This window comes from Lissotriton helveticus, chromosome 7 (assembly GCF_964261635.1).
Source record: "Lissotriton helveticus chromosome 7, aLisHel1.1, whole genome shotgun sequence".
Taxonomy (NCBI): Eukaryota; Metazoa; Chordata; class Amphibia; order Caudata; family Salamandridae; genus Lissotriton; species Lissotriton helveticus.
In genome coordinates this window covers 1,323,544,915-1,323,570,126 of record NC_136068.1, presented here as the reverse complement: position 1 = coordinate 1,323,570,126, position 25,212 = coordinate 1,323,544,915, and the positions used below count along the sequence as shown (strand labels likewise).

General features: G+C 47.4%; 1 protein-coding gene across 8 annotated transcripts in view; it reads left to right on the top strand.

The window, feature by feature from the left end:
- The window catches only part of TNRC6C (trinucleotide repeat containing adaptor 6C), a 992,178-nt gene that overhangs the window by 534,903 nt on the left and 432,063 nt on the right, over nucleotides 1–25,212 (top strand). For all 8 annotated transcript variants that reach the window (XM_078654625.1, XM_078654629.1, XM_078654624.1 and 5 more), the window contains one exon: nucleotides 18,255–18,401. In XM_078654625.1, the coding sequence (XP_078510751.1) occupies nucleotides 18,255–18,401 (147 nt within the window). The remainder of the gene's footprint in view (nucleotides 1–18,254; nucleotides 18,402–25,212) is intronic.

Below are 25,212 nucleotides of genomic sequence, written 5' to 3'. Positions count from 1 at the left end.
ATCAAAAAATATTTAAAAGAGAGATGGAGAGTTATTACTTTGACCTGCAGAAGGCTGAGGAGAGATTGACGCAGGGAATTGCTAATCAGGGTAATATTTCCGATTTAGAGGACAAGGTTGCCAGAAAACGGGCCGAAATAATGGGGGTTTGGGATAAGGAGATTGCAAGAAAGTATTTGATCCATAGGAAACTATGCCATGAATACGGAGAGTGAGTTGGAAGATGTTTAGCTCTTAAATTGCGTATGAACGAAGCTAGTCGTGATATTGCTGCATTAAAAGATAATGCAGGGATATTAAGGTCGGACCCAAAAGAGATCTTAGCTATTTTTCAACAATTCTATACTGATCTCTATACCAGTCAACAAGGGGGGCTTGTGGAATTAACACCAACCTTGCTTGGGGAGCTCCACAAATTAGACTCAGAGGCGGCAGATATGCTGGATACCCCGATCACGATGGAAGAATTAACAAATGCAGTGAATACGCTGTCTATCATAGTTCTTATGATGTCAGGGCTTTCATAATGGTAGCTGCATCAATTAGGGGTAAGAAGTGTCTGCAAATTATTTCCTGTGTCTAGCTGCTTGTAGTGTGCAGCCATGCAACTCTCGCGATTTAGTTCACTGAACCAGCTATTTTAAACTAAAACTGCCTCTGACATGATGAGTAAGTAAGTGTCATGGATTGATATTAAATACCACTGCAACTGCTAGGGGATTTTTTCTTTAAAGGAGTATTGCGAAATGCTTTGTTTTTCTGGTTTAGGAAGAGTAAAAAATAGCAACTTTAAAAAATAAGTCTCATTACTTGACATTCAATTTCCGTAAATATTTGTAAAGCCAAACGCATTTCATTAGCTTCAACTCCCTTGAGCATGGGACTATCTCAGAGATGGAGAATATTAAGTCAACTGTCCTTCGGTCCCAATTAATAACACTTCATTAGTGTTGCATGAACATATACTGCCTTTGATGCTATGAGTCGAAGCAGTTCTGCCATTACTTCATGCAACACTAATGAAGTGTTATTAATTGGGACCGAAGGATGAGAAGGACAGTTGACTTAATATTCTCCATCTCTGTGATAGTCACATGCTCTTTGTCTTATCATTTTGCTGTCCTTTATCTGCCTATAGTAGGCTCCCGACCCTAGATTTGGGCAGAAGCTAGTACATGGTTATTTGGGAACTCTACACTTATTTGCGGTCGGCCCCTTGGGGTTGTAGGCAGCATACTGTGTGTTTGATTTGTGATGGCAGTAATGCTGTTAATAAAAAGAATTGTTACATAAAAGGTCCCCAGTCAGAGGTCTGCACATTGATATGAACACTTGTTTAAGCTCTGTGTCTGAGACTGCAGTAAAAAGTTAAGGAAGAAACTGATATTCGTGTGCAGGAGTGGTGGTTATATGGTTCTCTGGTCCGTCTTTTCCGGGTAGGTACAGAGCCACTTGGCGCAACCTACCAGAGCATTGGAGTATTCCTGGAAAAGCTCATGATCCTGTCTGACATCCCAGGAATGTAGTAAAAGTGAGTAATCTTCAGTGAGAGTATCCACCAGAAAGAGCATTACCAGGCCTCGAGAAAACCACTTGCTATGGTGAGTCAGATTTTATCAAAACAATCTATATTTAGGGCCTTCTGGTCCAGTCTGGCGCCGAGTTCGAGCTTGCAAACAACAGGTGTGCTGTTCATTCATAAAAGGAATGAGCAAAATAGATGTCTGTAAATCTTGCTTTTTATCTCATCACATTTGCTGTGTGTTTAAAGGCAGAGGACAAATATTAGCTTATGTCTAATTACAATTTGCTGCTTATTTTATCCTGGAGATTGGTGTTTATATTTCTTTCTCTGATTGCAAAGTTAGAGGAGTTTGTAAGGTACTAGTGGACAATCATTCTGGACACACACTTAAATAGCTAGTAAATAAACTATACAAATATTTCAGTAGTTAATTAGGCACTTTTTTATACTTCTGAAGTGAGGTGGAAACCAGGATTTTTAATGGGATCAAAACGAATCAGAATACTTTACTTGGTTATCTGCAAATGATACATATTTGCTGAAACCATCTTTCCACAGATTTTCATTTGTACGATATATAGTTTTATTAGTAAAGCTGCATGCCAGTGGAGACATTTGTGGCCAGTGGGAAAATTTGTGGCCACTTAAATGGACTACCTCATTATACTTTAGTAATATATTTAATAAAAAAGATTTTTAAATACTAACTCAGTAAAATTCCTGACCGCTCCCTGATGACATTGCTATCAGTGAACTAAGAGGTAAGTCAGGTGTCATGAGTACCCTTCATGTGATTACATTTTTATTATACATGGCCCAAAAGTTGAGTCTACCTAACCAAATAGTTTTTAGGTCTCGGCTAAGCGCGCAGAAGCGCGTTCTCGCCGAGAACCTTTTGTCGCCGTGTCTGCTTTCCAGGAGACAATCCTGGCCGCGCGCATCTCCTCGGAGGCGATTTCAAACTGGCACGCGCACAAGTACGAGCGCTCAATTGACACACACACACACGATCACCCATGCACGCACCCACACATACAGAACACACATACAGAACACACATACAGAACACACACACACACACACACACACACACACACACACACACACACACACACACACACACACACACACACACACACACACACACACACACACACACACACACACACACACACACACACACACACACACACACACACACACACACACACACACACACACACACACACACACACACACACACACACCCCACCCCCCCCCCCCCCCCCCCCCATATATCTCAGTTCTGCAGGACTATGATCAAAGTGCACAGGAGGCGTTCAAAACCCAATCCACTCAACTCCTAGTGAGATAGTAGAATCACCACATCAGGGCTCCAAACCTCTTGGGTAGGAGGGCACTGGGTAGGGGATCGAGCATTTTGGTTGGAGGGGAGGCCTCTACCTACCACCTTGCACCTAACGAGATACCATGCCACCTCGTCAGTAAGAAAGCTTGCCGCCCATGACACACACACACACACACGAGCGCCCATGCACACACGCACACACACATACAGAGAACTCACCCCCGCCGTCGCATACACACACACGCGCACACACACAAGTGCACCGAGCACCCCTCCGGCCCACTTACCGCCACTCCGGACTTCAGCCGCCACCGCCGGGCTCTCCCTCGGGCATGGTAGCCCCGCGTCACCAGCACTGCTTCTCTCCGTGGGCGAGTGCACGGGCTTGCAAAGCCGGAAGTCCCGCCCGACGGAAGGTTTCGGTTTCGCTCACGTCGGAATCGCTGTGGGCGTGTGGTGAGTACCCTTTATTTAGAACCTGCCCTTCGCCAAGGATATCGTTGCTCTTATCAAAGCTTGTCCCCCCAGAGGCTGTGCTCATCAGACCCCCACCGATTTCTTCAGACATGGCACCTCTTTCTTTGTGTGAGGCTACTTGTGGACATCACGCCCCCTCCTCCACCCCTGTATGAACTTGCCTGAGTCCGCCAAACTATGCGCTGCCTACAACGAAATAATTAAATGTGTGTTCAGTTTTTGATCGTTTATGCTTTACATAAAAGCATCTGGAATGTAGTCTGGAATCACACTGTCCGCCTGCCTGCACGCGTGGAGTTGGGAGCTTTGGTGCAGGCTACTCAATCAGGAAAGCGCGCTCCTACGTTTATTCTACCATTTTTAGTGGCTTGCCTCGTTTAAAAAAATCTTGGGGGCTGTGTGTCCCTGAAGTATTGTTCTTTTTGCAGTTTAATACACCGCAAACTTGATCTGACGGTATTGGACCGCTTTACCTGAGGACCAGTTGCATTACAAGGCCAGGTTGTGTTTTTTTAAGGCACAGGGATATTATGAGTTTTGCCAGACTCAGGGCATGTAAGGGACACAGCTTACTTTATTGGACACATGTAATGTTATCGAACATGTCAACTTTATGAAATCAAGAGCCATTGCGGAGTTTGTGGATATATGTGGTTGCTGCGTGTTGTGTACCGGATATACTTCCGTTGGGTCTTGCCCCTAACTACAAGCATTTTCGTGGTTTGGAATAGCTCTGTCCACACTTTGTACTCCGGTTGAGTAGTGATGGAGCGGCCTCTGAAAGGGGTTGCGATCACGGGCATTGTATCTGCATGACTAACAATGGTTTAGATTGACATCTACTGAATACACTCTTGTCAACATGCATTCCTCTAGCTCCTAGTGGATATCAGATGGAAGATCCTACGGCGAAGAGGCATGGCTTCTGTTTGACCCCCACCCAGTGTGTCAGGTGAGCTGCGGAGGCAGGCGCCATCTGGAGCCACAGCAGCGTGCCTGCTGCATGCAGGGCCGGAGTGGCTCGCCCCTCCCCCTCGTATGAAAGTGTGAACCGAACTAGCACATCCTCAGTGCACTTCACAGAAATAATGTTCACTCCACCCTAATACCCGGTCACTCTGTGACTTTTAGGTGCCAGTGACGTCAGGTGACATAAAGTAATGTAATGTAACAGCACAGAGCAAGTGCCAGCTATCAACAGTGCTTGCCCATGATCAATGGTTTCGGATTTAGATTTTTGCTGCGAAATGCCACTTGTCACATCAGTTTTTTTTAAGTGGATGGCTCTCGATTTATTTCAGCTTTTAGGCTACGTTTTCCTGAAAAAAATAAGTTTTCATATACATATGGTTTACACATCTGAAAGACAATCCCGCAAGTCGCCCTGGTCCCAGATTTTAATTTGTCATTCGAAGCATGGCCATAGCTTGGTTTATTTTTTGTACTTTAGTGGCAGTGCTCACTGCAGGACAACTTTCAGTTCTTATATTTTCTGCTTCTATTGTCCGGGATTTTCACTCGGTGGTACTTTGGAGGCAACGTCATACACCACAGGACTTAAATAAATACCTCTGCCAATGTTAAGTGAGTTTAATGAGGCACAAATCTCATCAAAACTGCTATATTTTGATATACTTTTTTTTCATAAAATAAGCAAGAAGTTAGTTTTTAAAGTGCAATTTACTTTTTTTTTAAATACAGGGTTCAGGTTGGGAATACCTTGCTAAATAATATCACATGATTTACTAATAGTGTCATTTATTTGGCCCTGCCCTTCTCAGAACAGTGGCAGTAGGTTGTAGGAATTTTCAAAAATGCATGAATCAACACACCGAGGTAAAGAAACCTATTTTATAGCTGATGTACCATGATTATATTTTTATTTGTATGAAGACTTTGTGCTTTTTAGTGAGTGTGTGTGTGGTGCTCTGTGTGTGGGGGGGCTCTGAGTGGGTGTGGATGTGTGTGTGTGGGCGTGTGTCTGTGTGGGGCTCTGTGTGGGTGGCTCTGTGTGTGTGTGGGTGGCTTTGTGTGGGTGTAAATGCAATAGATCATGCATTTGCGAACGATTAACCTATTGGCATTGTAAATGACAATGCCATTTATTTATCGATTAAGCTATTGGCAATGTAAATGACAATGCCATTTATTTAAGATTAAAAAAAAAATAAAGTCATGAGCAATGCCAATAGCTCTACCTTTAATAATGCCGAGACCATTGCATTGTAAATGCTTGTTTTGTACTGCAGACATGCTGAAATCACATATCAGATGGTGCTCTTATATATGGTGAAGAAAAGGCAACTTAATGAAAATAAAATATTTGGCTGGGATCACACAATTTGAGAGGAGTTTGAGTTATGCGCATTAGTTAAGTCAAGTATGTTATACAAGTCACTAAACCTGCTGGTCTGGTTATGTTTTCCGATTTTTCAAGGCCTCATTACCAAAGCAAGTAACCAGTTATTTAGTGCTAAGAGGTGGCATTTAGATGCAGTTCCAACCTGTAGCAATACGTTTACTTATACTGGCACACAGGAGCATTGTTTTAAAATTCTCCAGAGCTGGTCTGGTTACTAAGGGTATGTTCTGAAGGTGAAGAAGCTCCGGTTAGAAGTATCCATAAAAGCAGAGGTTTCTACGATGTGGCAAAAATGTGATTCTTTTAATGAAGGCCTCTCATAACCAACTACGTCTTCAATGCTGAAGGCTCTGCGGCAGCTTTATTAGACCTCAATTTTTGCATGTTATGTCATGGCTGAAATTTAGAGGTCCTATCTCCAATCTGAAACTCTTGTAGCTGTTGGCCTGGTAAGGAAAATGAATATACACAGTCTTTAGAAAGGTGATGTAGCAATCTCCAATTTCATCAGTACACCGAGCTCAGACTGTTGCAGTACCAACGACCTCAGAAACAATTGAAGAAAACTACAGAGTGGAATAGAAGGGAAGCAGCCATCATGGTCCGCAATGAAGCTCCATAGCTTTGGCAAAGTAATAACGTTTCCCACTTTGTGGTCCGTGTTACCTGCTCCCGTAGATGCAAGTGTTGTCCATTATTTGAAAGAGTGAATTTACTGCAAGAAATACATTTTCATCTCCAAACAGACCACCTTCCAGCCCAAATAGTTTAATGACAGCCAGTTAATTCAGGATGCGCATCTACTACATGAAAAACAGAGGATCAAACATGTGACCATGACTGGAAAGAATAAATAAATCTACTCAAGGCACCTTTAGTGTGTAAAATAGACCAAAAGAAAGAATACAGGCCAGTTATAGCTCTAAAAACGTTAAAAAGTGGAATAAAGAAGCAAAAATCAGGATGCGAGTATTTCACTACATATTCATGCAGCTTCCACAGAGGGTTTAAGTTTGATGCTTAAATCTTAAAGAACCAAATGTTCACATCCGTATTACCCAGAAACATGGGAAAAATCTAAGGCTCATGGTGAATAACTGGTATTTTTAATTTAGTGTAGTGCCATTCTGTCTAGAATCTGTAGCATCAAGCTACAGAAGGAATATAATTTTAGTCTATCTTTATCTATATGACTGGCTCCTAAAGTCCAAGACATGTAATATAGTCCACCTGGAATTTCAGACATTTCAAAGTGTTGAACTGTATGTCAGTTATGAGAAGTCACTACAGTCATTCCTTTTACTTTTATTTCAGCCAATGCTTGACTTCATAAGAGTCCTCTGCATAAGCGTGAAAAAAGACTAGTAGAGTCATCGCCTGGGAAATTGAGATATCATATGACTCATGAATTCTCCCTACTGTTGAGTATCATATTTAATCACCCAGCCAGTGCTGGATCCCAGAGCAGTTCACGTTACATTCAGATCCTTTCATTACATGTCACTTGATATTAAGTAATGTGGACAAAATGACTACACTACAGTGCAGTACTTAACCGCATGCGCGCTAGCGGTTTTCCCGCTGCGCGCTGCTTTTTGCAAATTACCGCGTTACATGACGAGCTCAGCTCGTCATCAGCGCACGGCAGGTTACGCTCATGACGAGCTGAGCTCGTCATCAGCCCCGAAGGGGTTAAACAATTTTTTTTTTTAAAAAGCAACAAAATCGAGGACCCTCTGTAGGAAAGCCGAAGGTACGTTTTTGGGATCTTTCTAACATATATTCATTTTGCAAGGTTGCTAAATGTACAATGTGAAGTGAAAAGCAGAATTATAACAGAAAGCCATCAATGGGATCTTTGCGACAAGGTTGATGATGTTTCTCATCACTGGCGGAAGCATCCATCTTTTTGTAATAATGGCTGAAATCACACTGTCTGTACCTTGTCCAGGGGTTTATGAGATTGCCAAGGATGTTTGAATTTACCTTTGGAACGATCACCATGATTCAAAAATTGGTCATAAAGCTGAAATAGGCCAAGACGAGATACATCCCAAGTGCTCAGAAAAATGCCTTTTTCAATAGTGGTACCTACAGAACATTGTGATGCAGGACGAACCACCAGCCCAGAGTTTAATGCAGGATTCAGCACCATGATTTTTTATGTTCACCGAGGTGGGTAATCTGGCTTATAAATTCTTCTTCTGTAGCATTTAAAAGAGCCACCAGAATGTATGAACATTCTGAAAGATGAAAAGCCGTCCACCAGAATATTGTAAGTCTTTAAATGCAGTGAAAGTTGCATATGTAGATGATTATAGACCCCTTGATGTTCCAGTAAGAAACGGTATTGCCATTTTCCATTTGGGAACATTTAGTTTTCACTTTAATTCAATTATGGTTTTGTAGTGGCGTCCCACGCCTCTTTCTTTTTTATTTCCATAATGAAATCACTTTTGAAAAGTCTTAAAGTCTTTTGTGAAGTAAGATTGCCTGCTCCCTGTTGTGAATTGAAGTGTTTCATCAGAGCTCATGATCATTCTTTGAGACAAGAATAAATCTTGTTAGCAGGAATTTTCTTGAAATGTGTTTTCTAGTTTCCAAGTGCACGTTTTAGTGAGATTCAGGCCCTGTGCTCTAATCGTACCTACATGGTGTTTCCATCAGAATAAGGGTGTTGTAATAACTCATCTCACTTTCCTTTTTAATGTGTTATAAGATTTCCCAGTAAATTAGTATACAACTTTATCACTTCTCCAAATCTGTCCACTCTGACAAAGATCCCTTCATGTCTTAGATATGAAAAGGACACTCTGGTGCTCTCTAGACAGAATTAAAGGACTTCGAAACATTGAAATTTGTTGTCAATTATGTATCCATCATTTGAGAAATGGTTAAATCCCTAACCTGTTTATATCATGCTGCAAACACAGCAAGGCTAAGCCCTCACCTGCTCAGTGCCAGGATACCCTCTTTGTTGATAGTGCGCTTTAGAAATACACATAACCATATATTGTGTACAGCACCGTGGTCCCAAAAGGCCATTAAACCCCCACACCCCCTCGGCGCTGCCACCGCCAGATTAATAGGTCCATTTCAAATCTCTGTAAAGCTGTGTTTTGTTATTCTGTCCATTTTACATTTTTTTTATATTTAAAGAGTGTTTAAGTCTGTATTGTCCATTTTAATTATTTGATTGAATGCTTATGAACAAAATGTGGCTTTTGGTAGGCATACGGCTAAAGAATTTTTTTAATGTGTGAACTGTTCAGTTTTCCAATATTAGGCAGTTTTCTGTGTTCCAGCAGTACTGAACATTGGCATGAAAAGAGAACTAGGATTTACAAATAACACCCTTTTTGTGATTCCTTGTAAAGGCATGTGAATCTTCCTCTGTATATGTGCCACTGTAGAATTTTGTTATTCTATTCCATATTGTCACATAGATCCAAGAGCCAGACGTGCACAATTATTTTGCAGTCACAAAAAAGCCTATTTGCAGAATCAGCCTGTTTATGAATGCAAAGAATCATTTTGCTATGTATGAATCCCAAATTGAGATTCAGTGACATGTTACCAGATCACAATTTGGAATTGCAAATACATACTGATTCAGTAATCGGAAGGGGTGTGTTTAGGGTGTCCCTTCCAAATACTGAATCTGAATGTATTAATGTTTTACATCCGAACTCAGTTTGCAAAACATTTGTGTTCTTACTGGCCCCTTTAAGGAGGTAGAAAACAAACCATTGGGTTCCCTTCCCATTTGCGAATGTTAAAATAAATATTTTTTAAGAGCACTTCAAAAATAAACTAAAATGGCCATCACTCCTAATGATTCGTAAACTGTGACTTGCATCATTAATATATATGAAGTAGGTCAATTTGCGACCCACTAGGAATCGCTATTTAATAATGGTAAGTTTTCTTACATTAGGAATTGTGGTTTCCCAATGGGTAAAAATCGCAAATATGAAATCCCAATCAATTCCGACTTTTTGTACATCTGGCACAAAGTCCTTTTTAGGTTGCTTGTATACAAATGTTCTGTAGTAGGGGATCTCTGTGTATAGTCATAATCTAGTGAATAGTCCCGCCCATGTGCGTGGACCCCGGCAATCAAAAATAATCTCTTAAGTTGTCAAAAAATTGCAGAACTGCAAAGACACTTAAGAGAAAATTTAAAGACAAATAATGCAGCCTATATCCACAGGCTACACTGTCCAGTACTTCAACTAGAAATTCCACCAAAAATCCACAAACAGCAAAGCCTGTCCAGATTTCCCTTGCCTTTACTGCAAAACCCATCAGAAATGATAGAGAGGAAGGCCTGGACTGACAAGCCCCATAGGCTGCCATTATGTGGCTTAAACAGGATACTGTGCCTTTAAGGAAACCTTCTAGAACCTTCTCCTAGTATCCCAGAATGCATAGCAGGTCCCATTGACTTCAGTTCTTTTTTCCGGCTCCTGCTTACAGGACCCTGGCATTGAGCTCTCCCTTGTTTCAAGGGGTTATTGCATGTTTTGGCACTTTTGCATTCTAAAAGTGTTGCAGTTTACTTTCATGGTTTTCTCTTCTCTTCTGTGTGCTGCTTCAGGTGTTTTAGGGCTCTAAAATGCCTGGCCTCTTTGTGAAGTGTCCAGCATGTGAGAGGAAGAAGGCCAGAGGTGATCCACATGATATCTGCATCGTCTGCCTCCCTGAAGATCATGTCCCTGAGGAGTGTGTCATCTGCCAGCAGTTTACAACTCGCACTCTGAAGGAAAGGGCGAAGATCAGGCTGTCTGGCCTTGAGGAGAGGCGCCTGCAGGCTGCAGGTGGGTCTGGGCAGTCAGGGAAGGTTCCCTCTGCCTCTGCTGAGGCCTCTGGGGGGCTCCCCAGAGGCAGGAAGCCCAGCAAGCGATCCCGGTCTCCGTCGACGTCGATAGCATCGACGACGACGTCGAGAGGGATGACGGCGGTGTGCTCCCCTTCTCCCCGGGGCTCCGGGTCGAGACATCGGGACGACTCGACGTCGAAGCCACCGTGGACGAAGCCGCCGTCGACGTCGTCTTCGGCGTCGACGTCGAGGGCTTCATACCGACGTCATGGACATCGGCGCTCGCCGGCGAGGCGACACCGCCGGTCGACGTCGAGGGGATCCTCGACGTCGAGAACATCCAGACGACGACGGCGACGCTCGTCGTCGAGGAAGGACCGTTCGACGTCGAGGCGGCGTGCGACGTCGAGGAGAAAGAGGTCGACGTCGAGAAGAAAGAGGTCGACGTCGAGGAGTCGGCGCTCGACGTCGAGGGATCGGCGTTCGACGCCGAGGAAGAAGAGGTCGACGTCGCGGAGGCGGCGTTCGACGCCGGAGTCAAGGAAACGCCCTTCGACGCCGGAAAAGCGACGCTAGACGTCGAGCAGGCGGAGGTCGACGTCTAGGAGTCGGTCAGGCTCTCCAAAACGTCGCAAGAGGGATTCTAGTCCCAGGAGTCACACTGCTTCCAGTGGGGGACGCAAGAGGAAGCGGTCTCCGGCTGAAGGGGCGGGCTCTCAGCCCTCTTCGCCTAAAGGATCACAGGGCACGGTGTACTCTGCGGTGTACACTCCTTCTCGGCCTCGGTCGACGCATACACCTGTTCCGAAGGAGGTCACTCCTCCTCCTCCTCTGCCTCAAGAGGATCCTCCGACGCTGCCTCCACTTCCAGCGGACGACCCGCCGCCACCGGTCCCTCCGCGTGGGCCGGCACCACAGCCGGAGGTGCCTCCGCCGAGGTCCACTTCGCTGCCGTTTTTGCCTGTACCTCCTAAGGGGACCCCTAAACCTGCGCCCAAGGAGGCTCCGAGGAAGACTCCACCACGGAAACCGGTGGGGAGGCCACGGACTGGCAGGTCTCGCTCTCGCTCTCGCTCTGGGAGGCGGGACAGGTCGCGACACAGATCATCCTCGCGGTCGAGACGCCGCCATAGGAGGCGCGAGTCTCGCTCCCGCACGGGATCCTCTGGCTCCAGGGATCGTTCTCCTACCCTGTCGGGATCACCGGATACGAGGGTGTCCCCTATTGATGACCTGGTGGCGTTCCAGGATGTCCTCTTGAGGGGCGCTGCGAAGCTGGGCATACCCCTGACAGTGCCCACGCCGAAGACGTCCGTGATCTTTGAGACGTTGCACCAAAAACACTCGTCTCGCCCTCTCCTTCCTCTGGTACCGGGCCTGGAGGAACCAGCTATGGACCTTTTCCTCACCCCAGCGGTGACAAAGGCGGCGCCATCTAGGTTGCTGAGGAAGTACCGGGCCCCGGATTCGGATCCGGCTTTTCTGAGAGCGGAACCGCCTCCGGACTCTGTCATTGTGACGGCGGCACGCAAACAACATGCCTCCGCTCCGTCATCCACGGTTCCCCCGGATAAGGAGTCCAGGTGGATGGATTCGGCAGGGAGAAAGGTCTGTGGAACTGCCGCCACCTCCATGAAGGCTGCGAGTGCCACGGCGCTGTTGGGTCGGTACGCCCGCGCCCTCTGGGACTCCCTTGAGCGTTTTGCGGAGCACTTGCCTCGTGAACAGCGTGAGGATTTTCAGGAAGTGCTGAGTGAAGGGATGCTGGTGGCCAACCAGATCATCAGTGCGGCAGCGGACTCTTCCCTGTTGGCTGCTCATGGGTTTTGCCATGGGGTCAACCAGAGGCGTCATGCCTGGCTCCGTCTTACGTCCCTGAAACCGGACGCACAGCAGAGGGTGGCCAACCTGCCGTTCTCCGGCAAGTCTCTTTTTGGACAGCATGCGGACGACGAGATGGCCCGCATGAAAGCGGAGGCCGAGACGCTCACGGCGGTGGGCCTCGAGAAGCCTAAGGAGACGAAGAAGCCGTACCGCTCTTTCCAACGGCGGTCCGGTGGACAAGGCCGTGGACGTGGCCAGGCTTCGGGACATTCGCAACAGCAACAACAGTTCCGTAAGCCGTTCCAGAAGCGCCAGAGGGGCAGGGGAGGCCAGCAGTCGGCTCCGACGCCCAAGGGCCAGGCTGGGTCTAGGCCCTAGGAACTTACTTCCCCCGGATCCGTTACCCACTCCGGTAGGGGGAAGCATCCAATTTTTTCCGGCAGAGTGGAGAAAAAATTACTCAGGACAAGTGGGTGCTGAATATTGTTTGCAATGGATACAGTCTTCGGTTCACCAGCCCGCCTCCATCGATTCCTCCGGTCAGCTCGCGGTTTCAGCTGCTAGAGCTCCAGGTGGAGGCCGATACCCTGTTAAGGAAAAGGGCGATAGAAGACGTGCCTCTGTCCCAGAGGGGAAGAGGCCTGTACTCCCGGTTCTTCCTGGTTCGCAAGAAGGACAAGAACGAGTTCAGGCCCATTCTGGACTTGCGACAGGCAAACAAGTGGATTCGCAGGGAAAAGTTTCGCATGCTGTCGTTGCATCAGATTTATCCTCAGTTGCAACAAGGGGACTGGCTCTGTGCCATAGACCTACAGGATGCATACTTCCATGTGCCCATTGCGCGCAAACACAGGAAGTTCCTGCGGTTCCAAGTCGGCACCAATCATTATCAATACACAGTACTCCCATTCGGACTGAAGTCTGCGCCGAGAACATTCTCGAAGTGCATGGCGGTGGTGGCGGCGCACCTGCGGAAGAACAAGGTGTTTGTCTACCCGTACCTGGACGATTGGTTGATCAAGGCATCCTCCTTCTCGGAAGCGCGAGCACACTTCCAGAAGACGTGCGTTCTCTTGGACAAGCTGGGGTTGCACATCAACATGGCCAAGTCGGTCCCGACTCCGGTCCAATGCATACAGTACTTGGGAGCCTCCATCGATACGCTGTCAGCAAGCGTGTCTCCTTCGGAAGAGCGACGATTATCTCTCCTTCGGAAGGCTCAGGCTCTTATGTCGACTCCATCTACAACAGTGAGGACGGTGTCTTCTCTACTGGGTTCGATGGCCTCTTGTATCTTCCTGACGCCGCACGCACGCCTGTACATGAGACCGTTGCAGGAGTGCTTGGAGGACCAGTGGGATCAGAGGACAGGATCCTGGGACGACAGGATACGTCTGTCTCTGCATGCTCTTCAGTCTCTGAAGTGGTGGTGTTCGGCGGAGAATCTCCTCAGAGGGGTTCCTTTTCACAAGGACATTCCCACGCAGACTGTCGTGACGGATGCTTCTCTCCTGGGATGGGGAGCGCACTCCGGGACTCTGCAGATTCAGGGAACGTGGTCTCCGGTGGAGGCCACTTATCACATCAACTTCCTGGAACTCAGAGCTGTTCACTTGGCACTGAAGGCTTTTCTTCCGTCCTTCCAGACCAGCTCCCTGCTTGTGCAAACGGACAACACTACCACGATGTACTACCTCAACAAGCAGGGGGGCTCGAGATCTCGCACTCTGTCACAGGAGGCGCAGACGATCTGGCACTGGCTCCTGGCCAGAGGGCTGACGGTGACGGCTACCCATCTGCCAGGTGTGCAGAATGTTCAGGCGGACGAACTCAGCAGACTCATTCAGGAAAACCACGAATGGGTCATAAACGACAAAGTGCTGGGAGAAGTCTTCGCAAGGTGGGGAACTCCGGACGTAGATCTGTTCGCCACCGCCGAAAACAGCAAATGCCGAGACTTCGCCTCCAGGTACTACCAGCCGGGGTCGCTGGGGAATGCGCTATGGATCAGCTGGTCGAACAGCTTTCTGTACGCTTTTCCACCCATTCCCCTGATTCCGGCGGTACTCATCAAGCTGGCCCGGTCCAGGGCTCGGATGATTCTCATTGCCCCGGAGTGGCCCAGGCAGTGGTGGTTCACGGACCTGCTTCACCGATCTCTCCTTCCTCACATTCGGTTGCCGTGCAGGCCGGACCTTCTCACGAAGTTCGGGGGGCGGATGTTACACCCCAGCCTCTCGTCTTTGAGTTTGGCGGCATGGCTCCTGAGATAGTGCAGTATGGACATCTGAATCTGCCCGCGGATTGCATGGACATACTGAAGGAGTCTAAGAGACCTTCCACTAGGACTTCATATGCTTACAAGTGGAAGAGGTTTTGTATCTGGTGCCAGTCTAGGAACCATGACCCTACGACCTGCAAGGAAGATGTCATCCTTCCTTACCTTTTACATTTGGCGCAGTCTGGCCTTAATGTTCATTCCATTAGGGTTCATCTTGCTGCATTGACTGCCTACAGGAAATGCCCTTCACAGACTTCTTTTTTCCAGATCCCTGTGATCAAGGACTTTCTGGAAGGATTGAAGAAGGTGTTCCCTCCTGTCAGGCTTCCCTCGCCTTCATGGGAATTGAATGTGGTGCTGTCCAGATTGATGAAGGAGCCTTTTGAACCCATTCACAAGGCTTCGTTGCAGCACCTGTCCTGGAAGGCGGCGTTCCTCGTGGCCATTACATCGGCCCGCAGGGTGAGTGAAATTCAGGCGTTGTGTTGTACTGAACCTTATACTGTCTTTCATGCTGCTAAGGTTGTGATGCGTACTCACCCTAAATTTCTTCCCAAGGTTATTTCTGATTTTCATGTCAACCAGACCATAACTTTGCCTACGTTTTTTCAGAATCCTTCCTCTCCGGCGGAATGATCTTTACATTCCCTGGATGTGAGGAGGGTGTTGAAATTTTATCTGGATAAAACCAAAGATATTCGTAGGTCAGACCAATTTGTCAATTATGGGTCAGTCATGACGGGTCTTGCTACCTCTAAGCAGTCCATTTCTAGGTGGATTGTGTCCTGCATTCAATTGTGTTACCAAAAAGCTAATAAGACCTTAGGAGGTAAGCCTAAGGCTCATTCCACCAGGGGCAAAGCTGCCACGACAGCCTTGCTCCGTAATGTGCCGATTGCAGAAATCTGCAAGGCCGCCACTTGGAAGTCGGTTCATACCTTTGCTAAGCATTACTGCCTGGACTCTGATGCCAGGGCAGACGCTCAGGTTGGGCAGGCTTCGCTGCGGAATTTGTTCGCACAGTAGTGGCGTCATGTTCTTTCTCCACCGCCGCTTTGGTGTGGGGATGGGCTTGCCATTCTATTCACTAGATTATGACTATACACAGAGATCCCCTACTACAGAAGGAGTAGTTTCTGTTCTGTAACTCCAGTTCTGTAGTGGGGGTATCTCTGTTATAGTCATAAGCGCCCGCCCTCCTCCCCGGTGGAGAATTGTTCCTGTAATTAATGCTACAGGTCTGGCGTTTTACGCCTTCAAAAAGAACTGAAGTCAGTGGGACCTGCTATGCATTCTGGGATACTGGGAGAAGGTTCTAGAAGGTTTCCTTAAAGGCACAGTATCCTGTTTAAGCCACATAATGGCAGCCTATGGGGCTTGTCTGTCCAGGCCTTCCTCTCTATCATTTCTGAGGGGTTTTGCAGTAAAGGCAAGGGAAATCTGGACAGGCTTTGCTGTTTGTGGATTTTTGGTGGAATTTCTAGTTGAAGTACTGGACAGTGTAGCCTGTGGATATAGGCTGCATTATTTGTCTTTAAATTTTCTCTTAAGTGTCTTTGCAGTTCTGCAATTTTTTGACAACTTAAGAGATTATTTTTGATTGCCGGGGTCCACGCACATGGGCGGGACTATTCACTAGATTATGACTATAACAGAGATACCCCCACTACAGAACTGGAGTTACAGAACAGAAACTACTCCATATACCCCGACCCCCGCCTACCACCCAAGACTTCCTGAAGCCAGCAGATGACAAATGGACACCCTACACCACCGATGACACACTGAAGACGAAGTCAATCCACTCCGGGGCCCCCACGGACCCCTCCCGCCACCAAATCTTCAACAGAGCCGCCGACAACATCGCACCCATACTCCGCCACACCATCGGCGCTCCCTGGCGACTGCCTGGTTCCCCAACGACTGGAAACACGCCTGTGGTCAACCCCCTCCTGAAGAAACCCTCGGGGGACCCCACCAACCTCAAAAACTACAGACCCTGCTCCCGTTCCCAGCAAATTTCATCGAGAAAGCCATCAACATCCAACTCGCCATATTCATCGAAGAGCACAACATCCTCGAAGCCTCCCAATCCGGCTTCAGAAAAAACCACAGTACGGAAACCGCCCTCCTCGCCGCAACAGACGACATGCGCACCCTACTGGACATAGGAGAAATGGTAGTCCTCCTCGACCTCTGAGCGGCGTTCAACACAGTCTCTCACTGCACCGTAATACGCAGACTCCTCGACGCTGGGATCCAAGACAAGGCCCTCGAATGGATCCGGTCCTTCCTCTCCGGCAGAAAGCAGCAGGTCACACTCCCCCTTTCCTCTCGGACCCTACACCAACCCCCGGGCTCCTCCCTCAGCCCTACGCTCTTCAACGTTTACATGGCTCCGCTCGCCCCCATCGTCAGGACTTACGGACTCAACATCGTGTCATACGCAAATGGCATCCAACTCATCCTCTCCCTATCCAACAAACCCAATACCGCCAGACACAACTTTCGAGAAGGCATAGATGCCGTCGCCAAATGGATGAAAAACAGCTGCCTACAACTCAACACCAACAAGACAGAAGTACTCATCATTGACCCAAAGACCGGCGCATGGAACGACACCTGGTGGCCCCCTGCCCTCAAAAACCCACCCACTCCGAATGACCACGCACGCAACCTGGGAATCATCCTGGGCTCCGAGCTCAAAATGGACTGCCAGATCAACTCCGTCTCGTCATCCTGCTTCCACACCCTCAGCCTCCTACTTAAGACCTTCAAATGGATCCCCCCTCGAACACAGAAAGGCCGTCACTCATGCCCTAGTCACCAGTAAACTCTACTACGGCAACGCACTCTACGACGTAATAAACAAAAACCTCACCCGCAAGCTACAGAACATCCAGAACGCCGCCGCAAGACTGGTCCTCAACCTGCCAAGACTCTGCCACATCTCCAGGCACTTGCGCACACTCCACTGGCTCTCCATCGTGGCCAGAGTCACCTTCAAGATGCTTACCCACGCACACAAGCCCTCCACAACACCGGACCAGCATACCTGAACAGACGACTCAATTTTCACACACCCCAAAGGACCCTACGTTCTGCTCAGCTCTCCTACACTGTGGTCCCCCGCACCTGAAAGACCAGATCGGGAGGCTGCGCCTTCTCCTTCCTCGCGACCAGAGCCTGGAACACCCTTCCGCTCCACCTCTGACAGACAACATCGCTCCCCATCTGTGTGGGAAACCTCAAAACCAGGCTCTTTTACAAACCCCCTCCCTGATGGACTGGAAAATGCACCCCCAGCGCCTTGAGAACCTTATTGGTGCGTAGTCGCGCTTAATAAAAATAACTGATTGATTGAATAGGTAAGGATTTGCAACTAATACTGAAATTAGACAACTGCTTCCCACAGCAATCAATATAACTTCAGAAAAGTGCAGGTGTCCAATCTGAGCCTGCATATTTAGCCTTCTGGATAGCTGACCTGAATATCCAGCGCCCACTCTTGAGCAGTGAAAAAGTTGGTGAACATATGCGGTCTACCAAATTCAAAGACACAAAGCATTCACTCTCAGGACAACCAAATACTACTTTTTCTCTTTTCTCTTGCAGATACCAAGTGGCAATCTGGGTATGTTTGGCAATAGCGGAGCAGCACAAGGCAGGACCTTGCAACCACCCCAGCAACCGCCAGCTCAACCTCTGAACCCATCCCAGCCTAATCTTCGTGCTCAAGTGCCTCAGTTTCTATCCCCTCAGGTCAGATAACATGTTCGGTGTTTTGGCTTTATATTTTTAGTGGCGTAATTGTCGCTACTTGGAACATATGTTTTCAATAGATTTACAACATAAAGCTGTTATTACCTTAAAATGAAGTTGACATGTTGTGCAAGTGTGCTTTTCCTGTTATCACAATCTTCCCTGGACCGGAAACAAGCATCCAGTCGGGCTGGACTGTTCCCATGAGGAACAGGGTCAAGACTGGTTTGCATATGGCTGGGTCTGAAGTGGGACGGCGAAGTGAGCTAAAGAACGATGATGGATTCAACCCGGATCTGTGACTGGGGGTGAGTGTAAAGTTTCAGCGCTCCGTCCATCATCTCCTTGGGTTTGCCTTGTTCGCCCTAAGTTGTCAGAGTATGCCCAGACGTGGGTCCCTTGCTCACTTTGCCACTGGATTCAAGCTAGCCCCGCTGATATGGGGTGTTACCCCGAAACTGGTCCCAGGATGCTTGTTTTCTGTCCAGGGAAGACCTGGCATTGCAGTTCCGGCTGGGCTGGTCCCATGAGGAACAGGGTCCAGACTGATTGCATATGGCTGGGTCTGAACTAGGGTGGCGAAGTGAGCTAAAGAACGATGATGAATTCAACCCGGGTCTGTGACTGGGGGTGAGTGTTTGTAAAGTTTCAGCAATCCATTAATCCTCTCCTTGTGTTTGCTTGGGTCGTAAAAGATGGACATAATTGGTGTCCTTAGGGCCCTTCACACTTTGATGCCCCGCTGCATCAGAAATGTTGATATTTGTGCCCTGGAGTCCCTGTTCAACGAGTACATCATATATTTTGATGTCCACTATATTTACAGTATGACTCTTTTAAATATGTGGGGGATCACAGGAAGAATCCCCAAAAAGTTGCCTGTGCTTCTCAGCTGGTAAACACTCTCAGCTGCACTCAAGATATCAAGACTGTCATTACCGTAATGGCAACGTGTTCATCTTTTACTCCCAGAAAATCTTCAGTACAACATGTTAGGGGCTTCTAGACCCTAGATAAGTTTCAAAGGACCAATTCAAGTCGAAATCTTTGATATCCGCCTTGTATTTTATGAGAAAACATAAGTTTGAGGCATGTGAGCTTTGGATCACATGCTTTGCATCTTCCTGCCTTCTAGTGTTGGTTCCCGATGCTTGCAAGTTGTTTTTCTTTCAGGTGATAGTGCACATGGGCATCAACTCCATTGTTAGATTGTGTTTTTCCGCCATCTGGTTCAGACATGTACGGCTGCGCTCCAGTTTGAAACAGTCTATTGGGTTCCCCTCTGTGCGCAATCCACTCTACCCTCGTTGGTATTGTTTCGTACGTGTATCCCACTTCTCCGCGTATCATGTCAGTCGAAGAAAATTTCAATTTTGATCGGAAGACTCGTGGAAGGCCATCTGGCCTAACCGCGTCTGTCCACCTCGCTGTTGATGGAACAGACTCCATCAAATTCTGTCCTTGGTGCCACGCAAAACATCTACGCACCGACTCGCATCAAAGTGTGCAACTTGTGCTTATCCCCGGAGCACAACGAACAAGACTGCGACGGGTGCAGGTCATTCCGATCCAAGAAAACTCTCTGCGATCGCCAGGCTGGACTTTGTGAAATGTAAAGCCAGAACATCGAATACATGCGGACATCTTAGGTGAAGGATCTGAGCAGGAATAATTTGATGCACAAGGGACTGAACAGGAACAGGAAGAGCAGCACTTATCCGTGCTGGAATCGGACTCAGAAATGGGAGAGGACATACCGCGGGGTCACGGTCCCGAGAGTACCGAATACCGCATGCCCTGAAATCCAACTCAAACTAAGCATAAGGCTTTGATTCCACCTTCGCCTCCTGGCCAAAGTCGGCACTAGACAATATTTCTGACACCCCGCTTCTCAGCTCGGCACAGAAACACATTGTTAAGCCTTCCAGCTAGGCATCGAGTCTGCCAAAGTCCGCAACAGAGCCGAAACCTTTTAACTGTTAGCCGAAGATTGCTGCAGAGCCGAAACCCTCAACACCGAAATTGAAAACTGCTTTGGAGCCGGAACCTTCCGCACTGAAAGGTCATTCCATCCTGGCACCAAAGTCATTGGTGCCAAAACCAAAAGATGCTCCTTCCAAGCCGCAGGATCCAATTTCCGCCCCCTCAGATCCTAAAGAAACAGAACTTTACATTAATCCTGCTACAGGACATGATGTAGGTAATGATGATGAGGGAGATATTCAATTACCTGTAGATCCTTGGAAAGACTACATTATTGATTCACCTACAGATAATGACCCAGACCTTTACCCTGCAAAGCCTTCCCCCTCCTGATGACAATGTAGGTTATTTAAAACTTCTTCCTAGAGATGCATAATATCACAGGGTACAGCTACAATGAGAATCCCTAGAAGATTTCTTGTTTGAAACAGAGTAGTACACCCAGATCTAGTCAGACTCTCCCTATGCTCAAAGGTATGATGAGACATGCCGATGACCTCTTAAGAGACCATATTCATGCTCGTATTCCTACTCCCTTAATAGATTAAAAAGTATAAGCCTGCTCCGTCTGATCCAGTCTTCATTAAGGGGCAGTTACCCATAGATTCCCTTGTTGTCTCTAATGCCCGTAAATGGACTAATTCACAAACATCTGGGAATGCTCCCCCTCCAGACAAGGAATCAAAATTAATAGACGCCTCTGGCAAACAAATAATTGCCCAGGTGGCGAATCATTGGCGCATTGCCAACACCCATGCCCTCTTAGCCAGGTATGATGGAGCCCATTGGGACGAAATGGAGCAATTGCTCCAATATCTCCCAGATGAGCACAAAGCTAAAGCACAGGATTTAATATAGGAAGGAACGCTCATCTCTAATTCCTCTTAGATGTGCTGTAGTGCTGCTAATACCGCAGCTCGAGAGAAGAGATTAACAATAGTGTGTTACTTAGGAGACACGCCTGGGTGAGAAGTTCCAGTTTCAAACCTGAAGTCCAGCAATGCATCTTAAATACTCAGTTTGATAAAAAGCATCTCTTTAGGCTTGAAGTGGATCAGGCATTAGAGAAAATTTAAAAAATGTACTGAGGTAGCTAAAACTATGGGAGCCCTACTGTCTCCTTCAAACTGGGGCTCCTTTCAACACTCCTTTTACCGTGGGGGTCCAAGACCACGTCCTCCGACACCAATTTTTCCTGTTATGAAGGCAATTATCGATCTTCCTCCACAAGAGTCTTCTTTAGAGGAGGATACAGAGGGAACAACGGCAAAGGTAGGGGCAAGGATTCCACACACGCAACTCCCCTTCCCCTAACAAGCAGTGACTTACCTATCATTCCACCTGATCATTTAACACCTGTCGGGGGACGTCTTCTAAAATTCCTCCCCTTTTGGCAATGCATAACAGCAGACAAATGGGTGCTAGGAATTATCCAACATAGTTATTACCTGGAGCTTACCATCATTCCTCCAAACATTCCACCTCGTTCTCAAAAACTGTCACCAGAACATTTGCACCAGCTCAAACAAGAAGGAGCAATAGAGTCAGTACCATTACAATATCAAGGGTCAGGCGTTTACTCCTTAAGACCAATTCTGGACCTCAGAAAACTGAACCACTACATACTGTCAGAACATTTCCACATGGTTACACCTGAGCAAGTGCTCCCACTTCTACAACAGGCAACTTTGTCTACACTAGACTTAAGGGACGCATATTTTCACATTCCAATTCACCCTGCCCATCTGCGGCCTTCAAACCCACATCCTTGTCTGGGAGCCACCATAGACACTAAAAAGCCCTAGCCTCCCCAAATGTAGCCAGAATTCACAGTATTCAGTCTCTTCTTACTCAGGTTCAGCCCAACCACTCATTACCAGTCAAGAGTCTTTAAATCAACTGCTGGGAATGATGACGTCTTGCATCATAATCGTACCCCATGCAAGACTAAACATGCATCACCTTCAAGAATGCTTAGCAAGTCAGTGGAACCAGTCGCATGGTCGATTAACCAATCTAGTGTTGGTAGACGGCCGCACACAACGCTCTCTGCAGTGGTGGAACCCACAAAATGTATCCAAAGGGCGGCCCTTCATCGACCTTGTCCCACACACAGTGCTAACAGCAGACGCATTGCTCACTGGTTGGGATACTCATTTACAGGATCACACAATTCAAGGATTAAGCATAAAGCAGAACAATCTCTATATAAACCACTTCGACCTACTAACAGCGTTTCTAGTGCTTAAAGCCTTCCAAACTCACCTCGTAGGCAAAGCTGTCCTAGTCCGCACGGACAATATGACCGCTATATACCAAAACAGGGGGACACACACACACACTCCAACTGTCAGGCCTTAGCACAAGCCATTTGGAAATGGGCCATACACCACAAGATGTATCTCCTAACAGAACACCTTCCAGGAGTAAACAATCAGATTGAGGACCTTCTCAGCAGACAGAGTCAGAGCACATCTATGAGTGGGAACTTCATCCTCAGGTTCTCCTCCCCCTACTTTCAGGAATGGGTATTTCCTCAGACCTGTTTGCAACAGCAGAAAATGCAAAATGCCCAAGCTTCGCCTCTAGGTTCCCTCACCCTCTCTCCAAACGCAATGCCCTAAGGATGAACTGGTCAGGGATATTGGCCTACGCTTGTCCACCTCTCCCACTCATTCCACTGGTAGTTCGAAAGCTCAGGCAAACATCCCTCACACTAATTCTCATAGCTCCCACATGAGAATGTCAACCCTGTTTCACCACCCTGCTGGAGCTGGTAGTAGTTCCACACCAAAACATCTCCCCTCCAGTCTCCTCATTCAGAGCCATGAAGAAATCGGGCATCCAAATCCCAAAGAACTCAACTTGGCGATTTGGCTCCTGAATTCAGAGTTTGGTTATTTACACCTACCACCAGACTGTATGAATATCCTAAAAGAGGCTAGAAAGCCTACCACCAGGGCATGTTATGCAGCAAAATAGTGTGGTAAATAAATAATTAATTACCGGTACTATTTTTCTATGCATAAAATAAAACAGATAGCTCAATAAATAAGAGGCAGGATCCGGGGTATCTGAGTCGAACAGGCTTTAATCAGGCATAAGGGAAGGGACAGGATCGGAACAGCCTGAAATAGAATGGCATGGAATGGCAGCTGCAACGTTTCATCAACATTACATAGTATATATAGGAAAACATTACAATTGCATTGAATACAGTAGGCGTAACAAGTGACAAACGTAAGATAAGAACAAATGGGCGTACAAAGAAGGCGTGTACGTAGACATGTGATGAAGACGTCACAGAAGTGTCATAAATGGGTGCATACATGGAGGGGGCTACCTGGGCAGCTGGAACCTTTAACCTAGTGGTGCGTGCAAACGGGCCATGACGTGTAACTAGGGAGAGCTGGGGGCTCTGACTTCTGCACTAGAAGAGGAGACTAAAGTCTGAGATGTCAGGACGACATGTACCTATAGCATATCTGGTATCTGGTGTTTGGAGAACATGTTGATAGAATCTAAAAGTCATCAGAGCAAAGGCTACTTGACACTAAGGCTGGTACATGCATATATTCTTCATGTATTGCGTGTGCTATGAATCTTCTATGGATATTGTAGGAGAGTAGGGTCTGCAATCCTATGATCACCCAGATTTTTGCTTTTTGCTGCACTGGTTTACGACTTTCCCTGGCTGTGGGCCTGCTAATCAGACCCACAGCCTAGCTGTTCTCTCTATCCAAATTGTACTCAGGTACTGAATTGGCACTGGGCCCTCTCCAAGTCCCTGTACCCAGGGCTGAGGTGCACCCAGAAGTCTCCCAGGGGCTGAAGCATGTATTATGCCACCCCTGGATTGACTAACTAAAACTGACACAACTGGCTGCACGACAGCTGGGGCAAGGTGGTGTACTCACCCTTTGCTTTAGATATAGTATGCCTATATCTAACCCTAAAATGGACACACAGATCTCCTATCAGTCACTCCTATGGCAGGCCTTAACAATCCTGAAGGCAGAGTGCGTGGAATCGTGTGAGATGGTGCTCTGGCATGAGCTGAGCCTGTCTGCGGCTTTCGGGATCTATCCCTTAGCCGTTTCCATGATATCGCATACCATATACTCTTAAGTGCATTATAATCCTCGCGGTTATGTGCCAACTCTGGTATCGCTTTATCAAAACATGTCGAGTAAGGTGTCATACGAATTGGAATACTAACCCCTCGCCAATTCTGGCGACGGGGTTAGCATTCCACCCTTCTAGAGGGACACGACATGCCTGTAACCTATAACCCGGTTAAAAGTCAGACAGAGCCTTAGCATCCACAAAATGGATGCTGCCACCGAGACACAAGTCTGCCCTCCTGCTGCTGGGAGTCCTCCCAGAGCAGGAGATAAGGACAAAGGGTTTCCTGCCAGGGGCGGTGCCAGCACCGTCCCAGACAGGGTTTTGTGTATTGTAGGTAGGCAGGGCTTTAGAGGAAGGTGACTGCACGTGGCACCCCGGTGCTCACTGTGCATAGGCTGGCTGGAACCAGTTCCAGGGTCACTCCAGACCCTGTGCTGGGGAAAAGCCCGCCAAGGAAGTGGGTGTAACCACCCCCCTCCTGGTCCCACCCATAGGGCAGGACCTAGTCGCGTGCCAGCCCCTTTTTCCCAGATAAAGGTAGAGACTGGCCCCCTTCCAAATCAGATCATCTTTGGAATCAAGATACCACTTTCCACGAAAGGACTTCACGATTTCTTCCTCAAGATTCTCCCTTGTGGCTAAGGAGTAGTCACCCTGCATCCGCAGGCACCATCTAAGAACACTGCGGTCTGCTGCACGT